The 25,670-nt window shown below is 39.4% G+C and overlaps 1 protein-coding gene across 1 annotated transcript in view; it reads left to right on the plus strand.

Moving 5' to 3' along the window:
* The window catches only part of RORB (RAR related orphan receptor B), a 48,871-nt gene extending 23,564 nt beyond the window's left edge, over window positions 1-25,307 (plus strand). Inside the window, exons 4-9 of the mRNA XM_065907842.1 lie at window positions 4,791-4,912; window positions 6,261-6,393; window positions 8,999-9,106; window positions 10,903-11,013; window positions 14,126-14,238; window positions 25,152-25,307. Of these exons, the coding sequence (XP_065763914.1) occupies window positions 4,791-4,912; window positions 6,261-6,393; window positions 8,999-9,106; window positions 10,903-11,013; window positions 14,126-14,238; window positions 25,152-25,307 (743 nt within the window). The remainder of the gene's footprint in view (window positions 1-4,790; window positions 4,913-6,260; window positions 6,394-8,998; window positions 9,107-10,902; window positions 11,014-14,125; window positions 14,239-25,151) is intronic.
* The last annotated feature ends 363 nt before the right edge of the window (window positions 25,308-25,670 follow it).

The following is a 25,670-nucleotide window of genomic DNA, read 5'->3' on the forward strand; positions in this document are numbered from 1 at the left end:
AGCAAGATTTTTTTTTTAATTAGCAAATAAAAATGAGAAGAGTGGACTTACTATTAATTTGTAATTATACACCCGGTTTTCCCTTGCCAGCATCAATATTTACTTTTCTCCTCATCATGATTGAAAAGGAATGACTTGGGCTAAACATGTGAAATTGTTTTTCTCATTCCTTGATATCATTTTATTAACTATCAAAGCAGCCCACGTACTCTTAGTGAAATGGACAAACCTGTGTCTCACTGACATAAACCGAATATTAACTACTGAGAAGATGGGGTCGCATTTTCAGATCCACTTAAGAAATCTCTAGCCTCATCCCTGGTCTGAGGGAGAGGATAGTCCATGCGCATCATCTCTGAAGGTGGTAGAATTTCCTATTAGTCAGTCAAGTGGGGCCATACATCTGTGGACCCAATATCCCAGCACAGTGTGAGCCGACTCCTTCCTCAGCACGTGCGGTCTGCAACCCAAGCTTGTTAAAGGATCCGACCAAACCTGGGCTTTGAGAAGCAACTGCAATCCAAGTCAGGGAAATGGATGAAGGATGTGTGATTGCCCAGAAAGATTCCACATCCCCTGCTCTTTTACCTCGATCTCTTTGTCTGGACTTTCTCATGTGGTTGGTCCCTTGAGATCATCACGTTTACTCTTACCTTTTCTGTTTTTCCAGGCAAGGACTCTTGAAAGTTCCTTTGGCGCCCAGCAGGAACTTTGCATACTGTATTCATTGTCTCTCCCTTTGTCCCCTCTTTTTAAATCCTTCTCCCCGTTTCACAGCTGCAGACTCAGTCCAAACAAACCATCTCCTCTGATGGTCATGCAGCTTTCTAATGGACAGAACGAGTCTTCTGGCCTTGCTCCCTAGGCACCCAGTCTTGCTTTACTGTGGTTTATACAGTGTGTGGTTTATACAGACCGCACCCAGCCCCTGCTGAGCCTTGAGAGGGTCAATCTGGCTTTTGCACAGGGCTCACCTTTGATCTGCGGACCTGAGGAAGGAAGTGGAGAAGGACCGCTCCTGCTACTGCTGCTACTGTCTTGGCCTTTATTGATACAGGTCTTATGTCAGAAAGAGATCTGCCTTGTATGTCTCACCATGAGGGTATACAACTGCTCATGTTTACTGTTTGACTTCAAAGCTGTCGTGAGTGCTAATGCTTTAAGATCATCAAACAAAGGGTCAGTCTTAGCTTACTAACATCCTTTGTCAAATAAAGCAGAAAATGGGGGGATGAATGGCTAGATGGATATTTTCAACATTATCTTTACTAACTAAACATTGGCTGAGTACCTACTGTAAAGTTCTCTCATGCACACACACACACACACACACACACACACACACACACTCCCCTCGCTGATCCAATGCATCCTTCTTCAGAACTGTCCTAAATCTAGCCTCCGCTCTGTCTCTGGCATTCTCACCTCGTCCAGAAATCCCTCACGTTGCCTGTATTTTTCACCACAGCCTGATTAATCTCACTTACTCCTTCATGCCATCTCATCTTCTCTGCTGTGGCCAGGATAACCATTCTAAAACAGAAGACCGACCATGTCACTCTCCTGCCTCACAGCTGCCGCTAGCTCTGACTTGCTACAAGATAAAATTCGAACTCCTTGGCCTGGCTTACTCAGCTGCTCCGTCTTCAGTCACAGTGTCCACCCTACTTTCTTTTTTCCTTCTTTTCATCTCTTCCATGCACTTTACGTTGCCAACAATATAGACATTTTGCTGGGAAAGACAGAGCTGATTTCAAAACACCGTTTGTTAGCTTTGTGAAAATGGGTCTAAAGTCACTCACTCTTTCTGAACCTCACTTTTTTCCTCAGTCAAAGGGAAATTGTTTGTAAAAGGTAAAGATTGTAAAGATGTAAAGTATAATGTCAGCAGTTATCCAGCTCAGAGCTAGTTTCCGTCTGTGCCTTTCCGTCATCCCCTCTACCTAAGGTCTATCTCTCTCTTTATGTGACAAACTCCTGTTCAGACTCAGGTCAACAGGCATCTTCTCTATGGATGTTTTTCTGCCTTCCCCAGACTGAGTTAGACACTTTCTGCTTTGGGCTCCCACAATAACTTGTGGTATTTGTTATATCACGATATGGCAAAATATTATTATAAGATCCTTTTCAAAAAAAGAATGTCTTTTTTTAAACTCTGTATCTTAGCTAGGCATTCTCAAAAAACATGTGTGAACATGTGAATGAATATATGAAAGCATTATGTTGGGTTCTGCAGTCAGTTCTTGAAGAATTCATCATCTTGAAGGGTGAAGAAACATCCACTCAAATAAGCATAATGTGAGCCTGACTGGAGGTAAGGCCTGGTTGAGTGAAAATTAAGTGTAATGGCAGTTGGCCATTCTACCTGAGAACAAAAGCCATTCCTATTTGAGCTGAGTCCTAAAGCATCCATGTGGAGTTAACTTTCCATTTTGCTTAATCTGACCATTCATTTATTATGTTCGCTTCTCTCATACCCCATAGAACCCTAAATTTTGGTGGCAGAGAGCTAGAGAATTCTTAAACTTTGGTCAGCAGTTCTCAGGAAATGTTGTAAAAGAACAGATAAAAAGTTTTTCATAGTGCAATTTTGAGTGCAATTGTAATTTTGCTTATAAACCCTGAAGCCTGTAAATTACTGACAAATCGTATATCTTTGAAAATGAAAACAGACTACACTGAGAAGATAAAGGTTTGAAAACTATAGAGCCATAAAAATCTATGTTTTCATTATATACCTACTGAGGAATAGATATGTTTTTTTAAGAGTCTTAGTAATTAGACTGCCCAAGTGAAATTGAAAAATGATGAAGCATGACATACCAATCTATTTTAATATGATGTATAGAATATTTCCTGCCCTGTTTTACAACATAGGAGGATGTTCAATAAAATTTTGAATATAGGATTTTTTAAAAGAAAGGATCTTTATAATATGATAAGCAATGAAAGTCTAGAAATGCTCAATGTTGAATCCAATAGAGCATAACAATAATCATAAGTTAGAATTTTGTAGCATCTTCTATATCTATCAGCTTATGGTTCTGATTGAACAACTCTAATAAATATTGAAATATCTTCCTTCGTAGCACTGATTCCAAAATTAAATATCTCTGTTTTGTCTCCATTGTGTGGTCAGATTGCTTCCCTGATGAAAAACTATGTAGAATGTCCCAACAATGACAATTGTGGCTACCGTTTATTCAGTGTATATAATGTGCCAGGCAATGGCTATATGAGATTTTTTACTTGGAAGGTTCATTAGAAACTTAAGCTTACATTTTTAATTCTCTACATTACTAAAACTCAATTTATTTCATGCCATATAAATAAGAAACTTAGCAAGGTAAGAAAAAAAAAAGGTACCTAAGTACTGCTTTGAGAATTCTCCTGCAGAACGAATGAAATATAGCTACTTAGAAAGACAGAAATTGCATTTAAAATGGCACAACCTGTAACACAGGAGAAACTCCACTTCTCTATGAGCCAAGAACAGTTACTAGGAAGAAAATATGGTCATCTTCATTTTACTCACATCCCACTTACAGAATTCCTAAGAACTTTGGTTTCCCAAGGGTTTCGCTGGTGGCTCAGATGGTAAAGAATCCACCTGCAAGGCAGGAGACCCGGGTTTGATCCCTGGGTCAGGAAGACCTCCTGGAGAAGGAAATGGCTATCCATTCCTGTATTATTGCCTGGAGAATTCCAAGGACAGAGGAACCTGATGGGCTACAATCCATGGGGTCGCAAAGAGTCAGACAGAACTGAGCGACTAACATACTTTGGTTTCTCAGATGTCACCTTTATGTGTTCAAATAGCAGAAGGGATCATGGGGGGACCTTCTTCCAGCTCTATCCAACTTCGGGAACTCACGGCAGGTTGTTAAACAGAACTCTTGTGTCTGGTGCTATGACTCAACTTTCATACCTTGAAACTCAAAATGATCAATATTTAAGATACAATGCCATATATAACTCATTTGGACTAAGTGCCCCACCAAGCTTGATTGTGTTTATTTCTACTTTTTAATGAATTAAACTATTTTCTCTTTTTTAACTTTTTCAGAGAAAAACTTTATCTTCTGAAAAATTTGAAAGAATATAAAGACACTAATGACCTAACTTCAAAATTATCACCTCATGAGTCAATATTATTTCATATCCCTCTCCTATTATTTATGGAAGATATCTACATGGTTCCAAAGTCAAATCTACAAAATTAATACTATTGGAGAAGTCTGACCTCTATCCCTGCCCACTTCCCATTTTCTTCTCTTTCCTCTATAGAAAACTATTTTTTTAAGATTATTGTTAAATCCTCCCTTTTTAAAATATAAGCAAAACATTTATAGTTCAACTTCTCCTTTCTGAGATAAACACTGGTGATCTAGTGATTTTCAAAATATTTTAAAGTATTTGGAGCTTAAACCGACTGCTACAGTATAACAAATGTTACAAGGCTAGCAGACTTTCAGGCCAAAAAGCAAGAAACGTAATTTGTATCTATTTCAAAAATAAATATTTATTTGAACACTTTATAACTTTAAGACACCAATTTTGTGACCAAAAAGAGGAAGAGAAGGCAGTTAATTTTTATTAAAATCTGATATTTGGGGGAGAAAGCAATAAAGAGTTTGTCTGGAGATGTGTAAATAGATAATAGTGTTAAAGATATGCTCATACAAGTGGAGTATCTTCAAAATGCATTCCTTCAGGAAACATTAAGAGCAAGTCCTTCAGCAGAGTGGGATTTTATTCACAAACCCACAAAGTGGTCTTCTTTCTCATAGATCGAATTGCACAGAACATCATTAAGTCCCATTTGGAGACATGTCAGTACACCATGGAGGAGCTACACCAGCTGGCCTGGCAGACCCACACCTATGAAGAAATCAAAGCGTATCAAAGCAAGGTATTCTGGGAAGCGAAAGGGTTTTCTGCGATTTCTCTATTTCTGACTTTTTCAGCCTCAGCCCTGTTGACATTTCAGACTGGACAACTCTTTGCTGTAAGGACTGTCCTGCACGTTGTAGGATGTTAAACATCATCTTTGGTCCCTACATATTAGATGTCAGTAGCATGCCCTCCCACGTAGTTGCGACAACCAGAATGTGTCCAGATATCACCACATCTGGAGGCAAAACTGCTCTGATTGAAAACCAGCGCCCCACTCACGTGACGGAGGAGGCTGGGCCCACACCGGGTGATGTTAGGACCTCTCTTGGTGGCTTCTTTGGTCCAGGCAAGGAACGAGAGCAGTTGAAAATCACAGCAGTAATATCTGCAAACTTACTCTAGAAAAATATTAAACAATGTATTCTAAATGTTTTCTTGCCCTACCTGTGAAAACATGACCAGAGGAAAAAGGGAGAACTCATCCCACATTATACCTGTTGTTTTTATTGTAATTATTATTTTGATTATTTTGTGTCCATTAGAGAAGGTTTTAAGAGAAGGAATTTGTTGTTGTTGTTTTGACTCACATTATTTACAAGACTGAGATCCACAATCACAAAATCTACCAGAAAATTAACTTTTAATAAAATTTACAAATGTGTCTATATCTAAATATATGACTATAACATACTGATTTTTCTCCAGTGGAACAATTAAATGTTACCACTTTTATATGAATAAGGAGACAAAGCATAGGTATTATTACAGTCAATAAAAAATCAGAATAACATACTTGGATTTCCAAAGAAAATAACCCAAGGATCAAAATACATTTCTGGATTCTGTTGTACTTAAGAGAGTGATGTGATCTGATGTCTTTTCCACTGAAATTCTTTTTGTACCAAAAAGCAGTCTCCATAAGTTCTGGGGAAAGAACACAACATAAAAATATTGCAAACTTAGTGTCAGTCAGATACACATTGAAAATAATTTTGTGGAAGTCTGTGAATGAAATTGCTACTACTGAGTGTAAGAGTTTGATTTGACAAAACAGACTAAGAGCTTGAGTTTGTTTAGGTGAGGAGAGGAGGAGAAAAAACTATTAAAAAACCTGTAAATATCGATATTTACTATTGCAATATTTCCACTGTTTTAGCTTCAGTACTTTGATAATTGTGGTGTATCAAGGTTCAAATAAACCAAAACAACATCTTAGAAAATATCGCCTCTCTTCTAAAGGGGGGTGAATTCCCACCGTGAACCCCCAAGTGACAGATCAACGCCGGTTAGAGCAAACTTGAGTGTTTCACTGAGTCTCCAAGTTGTTCTTGGCTCCATGTCCATTCCGTGTTTCTCTCTTCAAGTCCAGGGAAGCACTGTGGCAGCAATGTGCCATCCAGATAACTCACGCCATCCAGTATGTGGTAGAGTTTGCAAAGCGAATAACAGGCTTCATGGAACTCTGTCAAAATGATCAAATCCTACTTCTTAAGTCAGGTAAGCGAGAAGATTCATTGCTGGGGGGAAGGGGTTCTATTTTAGACCAGGATGTGGTCCACCCTTAGCTGAGGTTGGTTCTAGAAAATCCTCCATCTGCTATGTAGTCATTTTTACCACCCACACTGTCAGCCAACTCCCAAAGGAAACGCTCAGTAATAAAAATGCCCTGATACTCATTCAGCTCGCCTTTGAAGTCAAATACAATTTTGCTTATTGAAAGTGGAGCTATTAATTGCGGAGGTTGAGATACCCAGCTTGACAGGCAGTGCAAGTAATTAGCGTGTCAAGGTGGCTGAATTGCTGAGCTGGCTCTAAAATGTACTGCTTGCCTTCTGTTGGGGGGCTGGAATCCAGGCTAGCTGAGCTCTGCCTCTGTGGTCATTTCCAATCATTTTAATGAGGATAGCCTGCAGCAAGAATACACTGGGAGAAGCTCACTCTGCTCTAATCTTTCCTCCCTCCTCTCACACAGACTCCCTGACACATGCACAGTCACTTAGGAAGAACCTCAAGAAACTGCACATGGTTCTCTTTGCAGCTGCCATCACCCAAGCAGGAAAACTATTTACTTGTCTTTCTCGGCCCCCTTTGAAAATAGAAAATAAGAACCACTCTGGTGTTTACATAAAGGGCTACAGCAAATAATAATAACATCATTTTATATATGTAATAGCGCACATATACATGTTTATGTTTACCTATGACATCTTTTTTTAATCTCGTGTGCTCAATATGGTTTCCATCTTATAAATGAGGAAGCAAGGATTTGAAGAACTGAAGGACTGTGTTCAATACCACATAGCCAGGACCTGGCAAAGCTGGCTTTTGAACTTGAGTCAGATAAAATAATTATTCTAAGTTGTTGCTGCTTCTTTACCAAATGATTAAAAAGGTGAAAATCTTGACTCAAACATGAACTTGATATATTTGTTGCTAGATTAAAAATCACCCCAAAACTTGGTTCAAACAACAATAATAATTCGTTTTGCTCCCAAAGCTGATTTGAGCAGGGTTCAGGGAGGGATGGCTCGTCTCTGCTTGCTGTGGTGTTCACCAAGGCAGCCACCTGACTGAGGGCAAGAGGCCCCACTTCCACGTTGGCTCATGCACACGGCTGGCTGTTTGTGCCAGCTGATGGCTCAGAGTTCACTCAGGCTTTGGGCTGAAGGGCCTCGTTTCCTATCCATGTGAGCCCCTCCACAGACTGCTTGGACTTTCTCACAGCATGGTTGCTAGGTTTCAAAAGTTAGCATTTCAAGAGAGCAAGACAAAAGTGCATAGCATTTTTCTGACATTCCTTCCAAAGTCTCAGTGTTATTTCCACCTGACTAATAAGTCAAGGCAATGATGAAACCCACCTTGGTTTAAGGGTAGGAGACACGGAATGTAAGGGGTCAAGTAAAGTACCTTCCATATTGGAGATACTGAATAAATGGTTCCTATGATTATTTTAGTCAGAAAAGCATTATGTCCATTAATATTTGTGAATTCCCTATGTGTAAGCCCCTATGCTAAGGTGACATATGAGGGAAAGCAGAGAAATCAGAAGAACAAAGAAATAAGACACCAGATTAAGAAAGGCACCCGGGGTACCTCGGGGTACCACATGGATGTAACCAAATCATCGGTGTGATGTTCTCATGCAAATGTGTGACTTCTCACTGTGGATGTCACCTTCCAACCTATTGTGGGGCAAAAGCCCTTTTCTCCAAAATGTGGAGAAACCATGCAATTGTTCCTCAGGATGTCAGTAAGTGTTCAGAGGAACAAACAGAAGTAGTCAACTAATTCATTTAATAAAGATTTATTAAGCGTCTACTATGTGCCAGGGACTTTTCTAGGTCCTGGAGATATAACAGTGAATAAAATAGGCCACAATCGCCTATGGTTACAGACAAGGGCCCTGCCACTACTGGACTAACAGCAAATTCAGAAACGTCAGGCCTGTCAAGGTTGAACAAACTGCTTCTTGATGGGATTTCAATAAACTTTTGATCTGTGAATGTTGATTGTAACTCCCTGGAGTGGGTAATGCTCAGCATTTTGCCAAAACTTGTTTGACCTCTTTAAGAAACCCTGGTGTCAAAGACATGAATACATAAACGGTGCCTTCAGGAAACATCCTGAAGGTGTCCTTAAGTCATCAGATGCAGAAATATAAACAGACTCTGTTAAAAACTGAAGTAGCGTGCAAGTTTTCCCAATACCAAAACTTCTACAAGAAGTTAACAGACTGAAGTTGCCTGCTATAAAACTTCTTTCTGGGCCAATTATCATCACCTGTAAATTTGAAACTAACTTTAATATTAGTACAAAAATGGGGCAGGGGAGGGCGGAATACATTCTTCCAAAGAGAACATTGTTGCCCTCCATTTTAGTCACCTTTAAATTATGTTTTATCTTTCATTCTTCACATATGCATCAAGAGTTTTATTTCTAACATAGTTCTTTTTTTACTTGTGAAGGAATCTTGAGGTGTTTCTGAATGTGTGTTTCTTTGAGTCTGTGTGTGTTTTAAAGTTTTCTGATGTCTCTTGACCTACATGCAGTAGTAAGGTCTTTATTATTGTGTATATATACATAATTTTTTTTTTTCGCATAGGTTGCTTGGAAGTGGTTTTAGTAAGAATGTGTCGTGCCTTCAACCCATTAAACAACACTGTTCTGTTTGAAGGAAAATATGGAGGAATGCAGATGTTCAAGGCCTTAGGTGAGTTCACCTTCGGTGATGACACATTTTTATTAGCTACCATCAGTTTTATTGGCTACCATCAGTTCCTCCACTTAGATTATAACTGGTAAAAGAAATGTCCTGATTCTCTAAAAATGAGAACTAGTATCTCATTATTCAATAAGGGTTTTACTAGGTGAGCCTCCAACATTTCATCTAACTCCTTTGATTTTACAACTGTGCCTCCAAATATCAAAAGAAGGAAGGAAACATGGACCCTCTTGATACCAGCCACGCTTCATTCAGAAGTCAATGAAAACGGATTCTAAAGAACTGGGATGCACTCTAAGCATTCTTTATAGAATCAGGTTTTCTTTTACTTTCTAGCTTACTGCTTCACAAAGTACATCATGTAGACCACTGGTGGTCCATGGGTGACCTCTTAAGTTTCTTATGCAAGTTTGTAATCATGAACTAAGATGCTTAGAAGAGGAACTCTTCCACTTGTTTTGCACCCAGAGTCATGATTCTCCCTGTTAATTCATGAAGTTCTGAGAGCGCAAACAGTGTGGGGGCCAACTAGCCCTGAATGATCCGCAGACCGTTCTTGTGGGAGAGGGCAGGATAGCATCAGCCTCTGGAAGTGTGTCGTTCACTTCCCGTCATCAGTGTGCGGGGTGGATAAGAATGTTAGCAAAGATGGACTGATGCCAGGAAAGGTTTTAACCATTGACAGTGTCATTTGTTCCATATCCTGCCCGCAGACATCAAAGAAGGCCACTGCCCTTTCACCTTTTGTGCTGTTAGCTGATATGGTAGCCAACAGCAAGTCCACCAGGGCCGGCAGTGTTTCCCTCCTGTAGCTGATACGCATCCATGTCATCTCCAAAGCTAGATTTTCAAGAAAGGAGGAAAGACATTGGCAAGCAACTTGGGTATATTTCCAGCTTCATAAAATAAACATTTACCAAGGATCAGTGTAGGGATGAAGCATTGTTTTGTGAGGCTCCACAATGGCTAAGCACCTTACCTGCAAGTCGTTCATTAGAAGGTAAACAGGAATGAATGTTTGCTCCTCAGTTAAATTTCCAGGAAATTACAGGCGCTTTACTGACAGGCACTTTATCTCCATTCTCTTAGTTTGAGGCCCATGGACATCTTACATCACCAGTGACATCCTATAAGTGCCACTAAAAATGACAGCCCTTGGCCCATTATACATAATATTTTAGGTTTTCTATGAATGCTATCTCTGTACTAAAGGATCCTCAAATCACTAACTTAAAAATTTTCAGTTGGAACTAATTTCAATTTTACAAGATGCGAGTGGGGTTATATAGTCCCAGTTGGATATTTCAATGGGTGCACACTGCTTCTATCTGCCCTTCATTGGTAATTTTGACTTTCGTTACCTGGTCAAGACATTGCCCAATTTTCTCATTCTACAATCATCACTAAATCACTTCTCAGGTTGTCCTGATGGGTCAGCAGGTGAAGAATCCACCTGCAATGCAGGAGACACGGGAGATGGGGGTTTGGTCCCTGGGTTGGGAAGATCCCCTGGAGAAGGGAATGGCTACCCACTTCAGTGTTTTTGCCTGGAGAATCCCATGGATGGAGGAGCCTGGTGGGTTCGTGAGGCCCCAGAGTCAGACACAACTGAGGGACTAAGCATACAGCAGAGCACAGATCACTCCTTCTGGTCAGGAACTTGGAAATATTTTTCCTGTGTGCTTAGTATGCAAGTCCTTGAATAATTTCTTGATTATGGGACTTTTTCTTACTATTACACCATTCTATTCAAGTATTTTCACTTGATTTCCCTTCTTTTATAGGTTCTGATGACTTAGTGAATGAAGCATTTGACTTTGCAAAGAATTTGTGTTCCTTGCAGCTGACTGAGGAAGAGATTGCTTTGTTCTCCTCTGCTGTTCTGATATCTCCAGGTAGGGAGGTCTGAGGTACTTACCATTTAAAAAAAAAAAAAAAACACTGTTTTGCTATCTTTAACATGAATTGCACCTATCCAAGCCAAGGTTCACTGGAGAAACTTTAAAAGAACTATATTTTCTTTAGCAAGCTTGTGATATTTTTGGACAATTCAAAGAAAAGTACCCTCATGTTAATATGAACGATCCATTTGGTCTCAAATGCAAGAGTAGCGTGTGTGGTAAGGTTGACTCCAGATTCAGAAAAGCATCATCATTTCTTAAGGGATAAATGAAGAAAAATAGTGGCCTGAGTTATAACTAAGTTCTCTTTTGATTTTAAGAATAAAGGACACAGAAACAATGTCCAATAAGGTGAGACTTAGAAATATACCTGAATGAACAAGCCAGCATAGGGATTAAAAAAAGTAAAACATATACTTTCTTTTCTTTAAATATCTGTTTCACTGGCCTTTCTATCCAAATTAATGTTAGCGTTCTTCCTTCAGGCAAATGCTGGTGCCTCTTTGTTGTTGTTTAAAGCAATATTAGAAGCTTTAAGGACAGCAGAGGTAAAAACGGCTCCTACTAAAGACTGGAAAAGAAGGACCTCTGATGTGGTCGTAGAGACTCTAGAACAGGTTCTATCACCAAATATCTGGGTGACCTAAAACACTTGGCCCCTCAGAATCTGTTTCCTTACCTGCAAAGAGGGTTGAGTTTCATAACAATAAAGACCCAGTCTAGCTCTGAAATGCAATAAACAGCAGAAAGTTTTCAAAGCAGGTAAGGTGTTACATTGATAGATCAAATAGCACTATAGTCATTGAAATTCTTTTTAAAAGCATGTGCCAGCTTGAACCTGTATAGAATCCTAATAAATGCATGGTTCCTTCCTCAACCAGAATGAAAAGTCAGAGCTGCTCATTCAGTCATCTGTTGGGTTAGATTTGAGGTCAAGGAATAGCAGTGTCATTAACAGTTCTGTATAGAAAGAAAGACACATTCCTGGTCATTTTTATGGTCAAGAGACTCATTCCTTCTACAACCCATTTATCTCTAGAGACTTGCTCTTTTCTCTTTTCTTACACCTAACACATTTTTCAGTGAGGCTGGAAGGAATTAATCTTCCTGGTGATGGGACTTGTTGACATATCACTACTAGCTATGTGTACCCACAATACAGCCTTTACACTTTGTATCTGGTAGACTTTATTCACTTATTTTTAAAATTTTTTAATGACTTTTAAAATTTTGATTCTGTTTTTTTATTACTTTATCAAAAATGGAAGTTAGTTATCAATTGGCATGTTATTACTAACAGCTTCTTTCGTGGCTCTGTCTAAAATAAAGTTGTTCCTCCAAGCTTTTCCCTTTTTTTTTTTTTTTTTAACCCTAGAAGGTTTTCCAGACTTGGCAGCACAAAGATAAATGGAAGAAGTGACAAGAAAGATTTATTTCTGGTAGCAACCAAATGCCAAATAATTTTCCTCCTGCCATTTTCTCATTGCATTTGATTCTTCCCATCGATTATAGTTCAGTAGAAGATTAATTCTAAGCCTGCAAGTCTGTGATGAAGCAGGTGGTTTCACTCTGATTCCTGCTTCCTCAAAGGGAGCAATACAAATTCACTGTCCTCTTAGGTATGTGTGTGGCAAATCAGTAAATTCCCAGCAGCAAATATTTAAGACACAATATATCAAATCTAAACAATCCATGAAGATAATTGCCCCATTTGAAAAGAAAATCTGCTTCTTATGAGTGAAAAATCAGCTGAACTATGAGCTGTTTTCTAGGAAGGATATGCTAAAGCCATCAAATTCCACAGAGCTTGGAAGTGAAGCATGAGGTTTAGCTTATTCTACCCTGTGGGGAATCTTCAGCCCTGGTCACAGACCCACACTCAGAGGCTTCTAGAAGCAACTCCAAGACAGCGTGTTTGCCACCTTGGCATAGTGCATATTCAAAGAGGAAAGACAATATTCCAGCCTGTGCAGGCTCCATCTCATGCCAGACCCACCCTTCCGCCCAGGTTCTTGCCATAATAGTTACTGTCTATTCAGCTCCGGATGGTTTAGGGAAGGGAGAAGCAGGGAAACTTAATGTATTCTGATTGACAATGGTCACTAAAGGTTTTTGTGCTCACTTACGTAAGGGTTCGCTTAACTGTTGGCTAGACTTGTCCCGGCCCTGTCTAGGATTACAGAATCGAGTTTCTCACCTGACCTGAACTGTGTTCAGAAGGATCATGTGAAGTTCTTTTCCATGAGTATTTGTTCAGCATTTGGACACTCTGGGTGTCTCTTCACTGAAGTTTCAACCTAAGGCATTGATGCTGGACTGAATTTTGTCACCATGGTATAAAGCATCTAGGAAGAAAGAAGAACGAAATGAAAGAACAAAGAGAGGGAGGGAGGAAAGAAAAAAGAAAGTAGGAAAGCCTAAAGGAAAAGAGGGATTATCCTAGCCATTACTTAAATATTCAATATAGAAACAGAGGACTCAGGATTAATTTTTATATTGATTCATGTTGATACTATATAAATTATAACAGCTTATATAAAAGAAGGGAGATCCTGAATACCAAAAATGCTCCTTTACAATAGATTTTCTTCACTTCTATAATTCATTTCTTCACAAATCATTAACTTAGACTTTGTTTTTGTTTTTTTTTTTTTTCTTTCTTTTTTTATTTTTTATTTTTATTTTTCAGTGGGTTTTGTCATACATTGATGTGAATCAGCCATAGAGTTACACGAATTCCCCATCCTGGTCTCCCATCCCACCTCCCTCTCCACCCGATTCCTCTTAACTTAGACTTTGAAAGAAAATCTAAGCATATGTCCAGAGAGTGAGTAAGAGATGTAAACTGCAACAGACAGTAAGACACAAGGAGTGTCTTTGAATCACTGTGTCTTTACCTCCACCCTGATTTCCTGTCAGCGTTTTGTACATTATTGTCCTCATGGCATTGCTTATAAGCTATTCATTTTAGAAAAATAATTACATGTCTTCAGAAGCAATTTAGACTAATTTGAGTTAGGTCTAGATCTCAGCACTTACATATGTAGGTGAAATACAACAAAACTTACATTCTGTCCCCTTCCTACCCACCCTTTTCCTTTCTCAGACCGAGCCTGGCTGATAGAACCAAGGAAGGTCCAGAAGCTTCAGGAAAAAATTTATTTTGCACTTCAACATGTGATTCAGAAGAATCACCTGGATGATGAGACCTTGGCGAAGGTAGGTCCTCGGAGCACAGACCCCCTGTCACTGCAGAGGAGGGCTAGTCACGTAAGGCAAGGGACATTTCTCATCAGCAACAAGGTCTGAAGGTTACCAAAGGTGGCATAAACTTCGAGTGTGCATTTTACAAGGGACACTAGGAAACTATAATGAATTGAGAGGACAATAACTTCTTAGTCAAGGATGATATTGATGGGTCTGAACCCCAGATAGAGGAAGACACATTATAGGAACTGAGGGTGCTTATCTAAAGAACAAAAGCAAGGAGACAAGTCTTCAAAAATCACATGTGAAGAAAAAGGAGATTTTGCACCAGTTGGGAGTCTGGTCTGGACAAAAGAATGGTTAGATTTTCATTCAAAATAAGGAAGAACTATAAAATGATGAGAACTGCTGAACAGAGGGTAGACCACTGAGTGGAGTGAGATCCCTGTCATTGGTCAGATTCTTAGAGATACCGCCTTGTCTCCTTGCCGATATGTTGTTAATGACAATCCTACCCAGAGGAGAAGATTAGACTGATGCTTTGTAAATTTTCCTTCAACTCTAATCTCCTCACTTCTAATCTGGGATTCTTTCAAAATGAAGTATCTCAAGGGCAGACTGCATGCACAACGCTTTCCATTTCATTCACAATTCAACTTAATTAAAAATAATGATCCTTTAGAAGAATTCTGGAAGAAGTTATGTACCAACATAAAATGATCATAAGAGGAATAAGGAGTTTTCTAATGATGTCTAGCATTATTTTAGATCCTAAAGTATCTTAAATTTCTTAAGAATTGGAGTTTTTTTAGAGGTTAAGCAACTAAGAAGTAGAGCTTATCCTCAGTTAAAGATGATAGTTAACCGACTCTATATTTTTATCATTAAAACTCTCCCACTCTGCTCTTGAAGTTCTTTATTTTAAAAGGGGGGGAAGGGGGGACTCTGCTAGAGATACGATCAGATTTTACTTTGCACTTACAGAGTACTGCCATAAAAAACCTCCATGAGTTAAATATGCTGCTTCATTATGGTAACATTTTGCTAAAATTAACACATCACTAGGAAGAACATTTCTACACCATACAGTGATAGTTCTCTTTGATGTAACTTGTCACTTACCACGTGGGCAAGGACAAATCCCATGCTCTTTCTCCCAGATAAGAGCAAAACTTCACCATGCTTTCAGATACACTGGGCAGAAATGATGATAATGTGGATATATGCACCTGTCTCTCTAATTGCTGTGTAGCATTTATGCATAAATGCATCTGGTTAGTTAATGTTGGCAGTAAGAATGTTTCCTGCATTTGGATCTCCCAAAGACTTTGGTCCCCATATTTACCACCCTAAAATCCAGAGTTAGACAAAAACTATTCCACTTCAGGGCATCATCGTCTTATCAGAAAACCATGGTTCTTTCATCTGTTAAATGAAGTTTATAATTTCTAACTCCTATAGAGAAGTATAGGTTCATGTGAGATATATACACTGCATCAATTCTAACACACTGTGACATGGTGATTATTACGTCCCCAAGACAGTAACCCGTGTGCTTATACCATTTTCTACTTGGTTGGTATCCTGATGGTGATATGAGGTATTTGGGGGTAGAAAGGAGACAGAAAAATTGAAGATGAAAAATTCAGTTCAGTTCAATTGCTCAGTCGTGTCTGACTCTTTGTGACCCCATGGACTGCAGCATGCCAGGCTTCCCTGTCCATCCCAACTCCCGGAGTCCACCCATCCGCTGAGTCGGTGATGCCATCCAACCATCTCATCCTCTGTCATCCCCTTCTTCTCCTGCCCTCAATCTTTTCCAGCATCAGGGTCTTTTCAAATGAGTCAGCTCTTCGCATCAGGTGGCCAAAGTACTGGAGTTGCAGCTTCAGCATCAGTCCTTCCAATGAACACCCAGGACTGACCTCCTTTAGGATGGACTGGTTGGATCTCCTTTCAGTCCAAGGGACTCTCAAGAATCTTCTCCAACACCACACTTCAAAAGCATCAATTCTTCAGCCCTCAGTTTTCTTTGTAGTCCAACTATCACATCCATACATGACCACTAGAAAAACCATAGCCTTGACTAGATGGACCTTTGTTGGCAAAATAATGTCTCTGCTTTTTAATATGCTATCTAGGTTGGTCATAACTTTCCTTCCAAGGAGTGAACGTCTTTTAATTTCATGTCTGCAGTCACCATCTGCAGTGATTTTGGAGCCTCCAAAAATAAAGTCTGACACTATTTCCACTGTTTCCCCATCTATTTGCCATGAAGTGATGGGACCAGATACCATGATCTTAGTTTTCTGAATGTTGAGTTTTAAGCCAACTTTTTCACTCTCCTCTTTCACTTTCATCAAGAGGCTCTTTAGTTAAAAATATGTAATAGAAAAAAAAATTAAAACACCAAGTAAAGTCAGCTTAACTCTCCTTTTTCCATCTTTAGTGGGAAAGGTATACAATTATTTTATTTTTTAAGTATAATTAACATACAACATTATATTAGGCTTAGGTATATGACATAATGATTCAATATGTGTATATGTTGTGAAGAGTCATGTCCGACTCACAAAGACTCGAACATGACTGAGCAACTGAACTGAACTGATATGCTGTGAAACGAACACCACAGTAAGTCAAGTTATATCCATTCAGTTCTTTTCTTATGGAAAGAGAATGTTGTGAATCTGAGAATCAGAGAAAGTGTTAGAAAGGACAATTTCTTATATAAAATTCACTGGAGTCAAATGACAAAGCATTGCTTCCACTGGTCATGTGTGGATATTGAGTTTCTGTCTGGACCTTTCACTGTAACGGTCATCATTTGATAGGATGTTATGTGAACTAGGGGCTTCCCTGGTGGCTCAGAGGATAAAGAAAACCCAGTGCAGGAAACCCAGGTTCATTCCCTGGATCAGGAAGGTTCCCTGGAGAAAGGAATGGCTACCAACTCCTATATTCCTGCCTGGAGAATTACATGGGCAAAGAACCTGGCGGGCTACAGTCCATGGGATCACAAAGAGCTGACGATGACTGAGCAACTAACACTACGTGAACCAATGTGAAGGGACCATAGATGGAATGAGAATTGGGTTCTCATTTCTCCCTGCTCTGGGCCATATGGTTTTGCATAAGTCACTCCATTTGTCTAAGTCTCAGGTTCAGTTGTATTGGGGAAAGGGAAGGGACAGGCAAGTCTCTTGAGTTCCTGGCTGCCTTCATACTGTAAGGACAGTGGCGCCATTGACATACAGGGACACCCTCTCATCAAGCCCATGCTCTCCAAAAGAAATAAACAGTTTTATCTAAATCCAAGGAAAACTATCCCACCAAACCACAGATACTTTTCATATTTTCAGAAATTTCTTCTTTCACAAACTTCATAGCCATGGAGCTCTTCTGCCTCCATGACACCCCTAAAAGAGTGACCTCTCTGGGCAATCGGGCACACAATTTGAAACTTATCTCCAGAAAAATGTGCACATATGCAACTGCTGTATTCAAGTCCAGGGGTTTGGGTTATAGCCTCAGTAAGCGGGGTAGATCTGCTTCTGTGCAAAGGACAAAGACTGTTAATACTGCCAGCCAGTCTGACCCTGAACAGGTGTAGCCGGCTTCAAGTGAGGTGCAGGGTTCAGACATAGTCATTAGATTTCATCTGGAAAAACTGTCTCCAAAACACTTTCTGCATGCCCACTTCCTGAAATTAAAGTTCAAGTAGCAATGCCTTATAGCTTTGACCAAACTTGGACCTGAAGAGGATTTTAAATTCAGGAATTTTAATCCATTAACTAAAAGTTCTCAACCCCTGTGTATTAATCAGTCTATTTATTTTTTTGTTTGGGGTAAAAACAAATAATCTAGTTTCCTCTTTTCATGATCCTAATGATAATATGTAGCATATATATAACAAACCATCAGAACTGGCTTAGTTACTCTGCACAAGTGACTTAACCTCTCTGTGTCTCGGTTTTCTTATTTGTAAAATGTGATTAAAGATAGTATTGATGTCATATGGTTATTTTGAGGACTGAATGAGATCAAATATAAGCATGGTACATGATTCATAACCAATATGTAAGCGCTGTTGCTGTAGCTGCTGTGGACAGAAGAAACTTTGTTTCTGCAGGGAAATGTTTTATCCAAGAAATGGGTATATTTGAGCTAATTGCTGATGAATGCATACTGTTTCAAAGGATGGGAGCTACAGGTTTAGGGAGGTGAAGTATGACATTCCAAGTAATGGGGGCGATGATATATATATATAAGAAAGTGTAAGCTGTATGCAGACTATGAATAATAGTTAGATTTGGCTGGATCCCAGATTTGAGAAGTGAGGAAATGAGATAACACTGGTCACTCTCACTAAAGCCTACAAAATACATACATATATATCGGAGAAAGACATGTCAACCCACTCCAGTATTCTTGTCTGGAAAATCCCATAGAGAAGCCTGGCAGGCTACAGTCCATGGGGGTCACAAAGAGTCAGATACCACTGAGCGACTAAACATGTATATACATATATGGGCTTCTCTGGTGGCTTAAACAATAAAGAATCTGACTGCTGGTTCAGGAAGATCCCCCAGAGAGAGGAATAGCTACCCACTCCAGTATTCTTGCTTGGAGAATTCCATGGAGAGAGGAGGCTGGCGGGCCACAGTCCATGGGTCACAAAGAGTTGGACATGACTGAGTGACTATCACTTACTATGCATATATATGTATATGTATGTATATATGTATATGCATATATACACATATATTTTTAAGCCCCATATGACTAGGGGAGGCAGCCCATCTGTTCTCTGGGCTTCACTTTTTTTTGTCTCCTAAATAAGGAGGTTGGACTGGATGGTCGTTAAGGTCCCTTCAGTATAATATTCTTTGACTCTAGAAGAGAAAAACAAAGGTTCCTTCTAACATCTTCTTTTGCCTTCCAGTATTCAGTCCTGTGCAGTAGCTTTAAGGATTCTTTAGATGTTCTGCCACTACAGTAAGTGAATAAATAGACAGATTTCTCCAGGCCTTACAGATTCAAATGAGTGCTCTATGCACTATAGTACTGAATTTAGGGTGATATTCTAGTCCCAAAGCATACACTGTTTGTAAACCCCACATCCAGGGGTCAGCATTCCCATTAGGTTTTCTGTTTCTGGCAGAACAACAAAACTATCATCAACACAGAGAGGGGAATTTTTCTAATGTAGCAGTAGCAAGTTTCTAAATAAAAGCTTATATGAGGGAAGGTTGTTTACACAGCCCTACTTTACAGTGTTAATAATTGAGATTTTTATCTGAAAGAAATCACTCCTAGTCACTCTCACTTTAGTAAGCACTATTAGGATACAGATTTAGGGGGAAAAAAAAAACAACTCTGTTGACTTATAGATAGAGTCTATGGAGCAAGCAAACTCTGATTGAGAGATCAGTGAAAACTGCCAAGGGTCATTTACAATGATTTTCATTGCTTTCTCAGTAAGATCAAAAGAGACTATGTCATGATTAATAATGGGATGTTTACGCCTGAAGCCTGCTTATTCTTTGTGCAGGACACTAGATGGCACATTAGAATTCCTAGCAGGTGGGCCTGGGATTCATCAGTTTCATCTTGAATAGCAGTCTGTCCAGTCACCACTTGAGTCCCTGCTCAGATGATGTGGCCTCGTGGTCTGAGCCTCCCCGCCCCCCTTCATATTTGGTTAGGAATTTGTTTTCCATTTAAATTTTCTGTACTTTCTTAAACTACAACATACGTGCTGAAAGTTCTTGACTCGTCAGTGTTTAGCTCAATGAATCAACATGCAATTAACATGCCAGTGTAACCACTTGCCCAGGTAAGACCAAGCACCCCAGAAGCCCTGCTCAGGTTTCCTCAAGTAGGATATACCCTGTAAAATAATGCAAGAAGAGGCAAGATTACAGAAAACAGTCCAACAGATCATCCAAGGTTTCTAATTCCAAATCAATTCTCAAGAAATAGCTTTCTTAGGGAATAGTTTTCTACTTCCGCCTACATGTATCATGAGTATGTATTGTGTGCCAGATGCAGGGGAGGGCCAAAACATAATACACAGTCTTGGCTCATGAGTGGTTTCCTTGAGGAATCCCTGAGAGAGATCAGGTTATTTCAACTCACGTTAGTCATTTATAGTTTGCTGGCATACACTATAGGTCCCACACCCAGAAATTTTAGGGATTGTCTGTCAGACTTAGTCTATAAGAAGAGAGGTGTTCTTTGTTTTTTTGGCTATTCCACAAGACATTCAGTATCTTAGTTCCCTGACCAAGGATGGAACTCTGCCCCTGCCATGGAAGCTCTGAGCCTTAAACCACTGGACCACCAGGGAAGTTCCAAAAGAGAGGTTTTGATGTTACTCCCCACTCATGAAGTTGCAAGTTGATGTATTGGTTAGGACTCTTGAGTTACAAGGAACAAGAACCAACTCCCACTAGGAAAAGCAAGAAGAAAATAATAAATTAGTGGAGAGAAATCTCATGGAACCTAAGGTCAGAAATCCAGCCCCCATTCAGGAAATGCTGGGACAAGAAATTAGGAAGCCTTCAGAATTCTTCATCTCACAAGTTTATCATTCTTTAGGTACCTGCTTTCTTCTTCTCCCTCTCTGAATACCAGTTTTCTCTGCTTCCCTGGTCTTGGTGAAATATGGCTAGCTCTTAACTCCTTAGGTCACTAGAAAGTAATTCAGAAAGTACATTTAGAAAGTAATTTGCTGGCTCTCCGTCTGATTCCAGATTCCAATCCCAGCTGAAGCAAGTGTCCGCTTCCACTTTAGTCAGCCATTCCCGGAGTAGAGAAAACATCCCATACAGCATGGATGTCAGGATGGAATGAGGATGGTGGAAGAGGACTGTGTCCTGAACAGATACCTCAAATTCAGTGTTGGAAGTCTAGGCCAAATATCTAGAGTTAGCTAAACAAAAACTCCAAAAAGAGTGAATGGAGAAGACGAATGGATGTGTAGCCTCACTGGATATTTCCTGTCTCTATCAGTGCTTCTGTGGTTTCTTCTGCTTTAATCAAGCCATTGTTGACTTCCTGCTTCATGTTGGAGGGCATCATGATGGCTTGAAAACCCACATGAACATGATCTTTAGTTTTCACCTTTGCATGTTCCCTTTTTTCAACATCAAATGTGCCAATTATAAAATTGTGCGTTTTCTCATAAAACCACCCTCTGGAAAGAAGCATAGGATTATTTTCTCTTCTCAAACAGCTATTTTTCTTCTTGTAGACCCCTGTAGGTATAAGCTGAAGCTTCCTTCTTACAAGAAATGTTTATCATAAGAGAGTGAGATGAGTAGGTGAGTGTGAAAATGCCTTTTCTAGACCCTCTATCTACTCCTGCCATGGGGATTATTTAAACATGATGAAATCTCATGATGATTTGAAATCAACTAGCCTTTCCATCTCCAAGTGCCTCTAGATCACCACCTCGGCTATTTAAAAAGTTGTTGAAACTTCAACTGCTGCTGAGGCTTCTTTGAGTTCCTTTCGACATGGGGGTTTCCCAGCTGCAGTACATAATATCTTCTCAACCCAGGGTTTGAACCCACTTCTCCTGTGTCTTCTGCATTGGCAGGAGGATTCTTTACTACTGAGCTATCTGGGGAAACCCCAACACACAATACATGTGTGTGTTCCCAGTCACTTGTCATGCCCGACTCTTTGCAACCCCATGGACTGTAGCCCACCAGGCTCCTCTGTCTGTGGGATTATGCTGGCAAGAATACTGGAGTGAGTTGCCATTTCCTCCTCCAGGGGATCTTCCTGACCCAGGGATCAAACCTGCATCTCCTGCATCTCCTGGATTGCAGGTAGATTCTTTACTGCTGAGCCGTCTAGGAAGCAAACATACAATATATAAAGAATCAATTTTTGTTGCTTGGTTAGGAGCTAAACTGGTTTCTTGTCCTCCATGTTATTTGGCTGAACAAGCAAGACCTTGACTATTTCTCTCCCTGAGGGAAGCGTGACTGTCATAGACGGTTTATATTGACTCACTTAACCCTTACAACAACTCTCTGAGGTAGGGACTGTCATAATTGTCATCTGACAGATAAAGAAGCTAATAAGTTAAGTGACTTGTCCAAGATCACAAGAGCAAGTCAGGGATTCAAACGCAGACAGTCAGGCTCATTGAAAGCCCATATTTTTATCACTAGACTAATCCTCTTTATATAGTATTTGTGTTTCATAGGGAACTCAGGAAATTTCATTACTTGTCTCTCACCAAAGTAATAGAACCAAGCAAATGAAACCTTCCCTCTCTAGACATGATAATTTCTTATCAGCCTCCAGAAAAGGAGCTAGCTTGACACTCAGTTACCAGGACTATTTCTTATATGATAAAGAATTTACTTGTCAATTTTAAAGAACAGTTGTAAATTTATAAGATTTGAACCTCTTAACAGTGCTTCTCAAAGTCTATTCTATGGACCCATTGCACCAGTATCCTCAGGATATGTATTTCAAACATGAAATCTGAGCTCCACATCTAGGTTTCATGAGACAGAATCCCTACAAGTGGATTGCAGTAATCTGCATTTTTAGGAAGCACCCCAGCGATTCTTGTGCACACCAAAAATTGACAAGCATTACAGAGTTGCATCTGGGTGTTTTAGGAACTCTGCACATCATCAATTCAACTGCAGATGATTATAGAAAGCTTTCAAAGCCTCTGTGCATTCGGTAGCTATTTCAGGGAGAATTGTAATGTGCAAGAAGTGTTCCGAAATTGTTACAGTCTCCTTCTGTGTGAACCAGCTGGTTAAGAAAGTTTGAATAATTTCCCAAGGGACTCTAGTGAGTGGACGTTTGTACACTGTTTACCTATGAAAATATAGAAAAGGCACAGCTTTCCACCAGGATTCAAATCAAATCTTTCAGAATGGAATTCTGATCATCTTTCTTAAAATTCTTCCAAAGACCTTAACAGAGACCATGAGACCTAGCATAACCTGACTATGCAGCCTCCCCAGCTTTATCCTTGAACAAGCTCACCCACTGCTCCAGGGACACTGAACTTCTTTTAGTTCTAATACCGCATATGATCCTGGAACATATTATACACCCCCCAGCCCCAGCATCCGGTTAGCTCTCTCTCTCTCTCTTCAAAACCCAGCTTAAATGGCCCTTTCTCAGAAGTGTCTGCCTTGAAGAAGTCAGAGCATCCTATTATCCACCACTTCTCCTAGCATCGTTCCTCCATGGCACTCGCCGCAGTTTTTCAGTCTGCTTTTGACTGTGGTCATATTCAGCTGTCTTCCCACATAGATTATAAGCAATATCACTACTGTTTTGTGAATTCTGGTGTCTAGTAGAAGTGTCTGCTACAGTTTAAGTACCTCATAATGTTGAAAAGTCCTGATTCTCAGTCTAAAATTTAACATCCATTCTGTAAAGATTCTACAGTTTGTTTTTTTTTTCATTTCTATCCCTATGACTAAATAGCAGTGAACTGAAAATTCTGAACCCCAGACTTCTTTGTGTGTTCTAGATCCCTTTAATGAATATGTCAACAGCTCTAATCCTGGTGCAATTTTTAAATGGCTCATAGTATGGTTATATAGTCATTAGTTGTTAAAAGGAAAGTTAATGAAAGAGTGGAAATTTCTGATTTTGAAAAGTCACAAAGTAACTAATTATCTATTTCCTCCTTTACTTCAAAGGCTGAAATGGTTTCTTATTATTGAATAGGGTAGGGAGAGCAATGAGCCTAATTGGTGATTAGATGGGTTTATTTTATTCCATCATTGCTTTCAAGTGTACCTTTGGTCAACTATATGAACTATCAAGCTTATCTTTTGTAAAAGTATTATCTATATGAGAGTATTTCTTGTTCCCACAGTAATTTTATCACAATGATACTTAGTTTTAAGCAATTTTGACACGAAATGATGGATTCAGTGTTTCAGAATTATAAGTGTGTTAAAAGCTAGAATTGTCCAGAACCTGAAGACATATATAGCATTTAACAAACTGTGGGTATTTTAAATGATTAAAACACTGTCTTCTGGGTAATTAAGTTTAAAAAAATTATATCTTACATGATACTAATATATCAAAACCTAACAGTTATAAGTGGATGTTCTCAAAAAAAATAAATAAGTGGATGTTCTCCCATGACTTTTTAAAACACCTCCCCAAGGAAGCTGAATGCCAGTGACCTCCCAAATTCTCCCTTGATTAAATATAGGTTTCATTTTATGCATTAAAGTGGCAAAGGATTAGAAAGATAGTGGCAGGCTAGTGACCTTGACAGCAGAGCAGTCCAGATCATTGTGAATTACACCTCATATGGTTTATGTTATACCTTTCTAACACTGTCATCTTCCAAAACTAAACATCTGACATTCATGTTTAAAAATCTACGGGAAATGGTAGATAAGGATATTTGCTAATTGTGTTTCATGCCTACAGTATTCTTAGCACTTTCATATTAATTTCATCACTTGGTTTATACAACAACTCAATGAAATAGATGCTACGAGTAAGTCCATTTTACAAATGAGGAAACTTCGCAGAGGGTGTCACAGACACACAGCCATTTAGCTGTTTTAGAACCAGGATTCCAACCTAGTCAGCCTGCCTGGCCAGCACCTCCTCCTAATGATTAGACTAAACTCCCTTCCATACATACTTTCTATAAGAACAATGAACTAGGAAGCTTGGTCCTGCTTTCTTTCCTTCTCCTTATTTTCTCTTTAGAGAGTGGGGGAGGAAGGTGTTTTGTTTTGTTTTGTTCTAAAGGAGAAGCTGAAAGTGAGCCCTCTTTCTTTTTGAACATCTTTTTCCAAAGTCGGTTCCCTTCATCTGGGGCCAGGAAGGACACTGATTCAGGAGACAGAGCACTAATGAGCTTTCCTCTTTGTCTCCTTCCCTGTCTCTCCACTCTGCAGCTAATAGCCAAGATACCAACCATCACAGCAGTTTGCAACTTGCACGGGGAGAAGCTGCAGGTATTTAAGCAATCGCATCCAGACATAGTGAATACACTCTTTCCTCCGTTGTACAAGGAGCTCTTTAATCCTGACTGTGCCACCGTCTGCAAATGAAGGCGACAAGCGAACTGTCTCATAGTCGTGGAATGCATCACCATTAAGACAAAAGCAATGTGTTCATGAAGACTTAAGGAAAATGTCACTACTGCAACATTAGGAATGTCCTGCACTTAATAGAATTATTTTTCACCGCTACAGTTTGAAGAATGTAAATATGCACCTGAGTGGGGCTCTTTTATTTGTTTGTTTGTTTTTGAAATGACCATAAATATACAAATATAGGACACTGGGTGTTATCTTTTTTTAATTTTATTCAGGTATGTTTGGGGAAACAACTGTTTATAGAATTTTATTGTAGATATATACAAGAACAGAGCAGTACTTTACATGATTACTTTTCCTGTTGATTGTTCAAAT

The sequence above is a fragment of the Muntiacus reevesi genome, chromosome 17, assembly GCF_963930625.1.
Source record: "Muntiacus reevesi chromosome 17, mMunRee1.1, whole genome shotgun sequence".
NCBI lineage: Eukaryota > Metazoa > Chordata > Mammalia > Artiodactyla > Cervidae > Muntiacus > Muntiacus reevesi.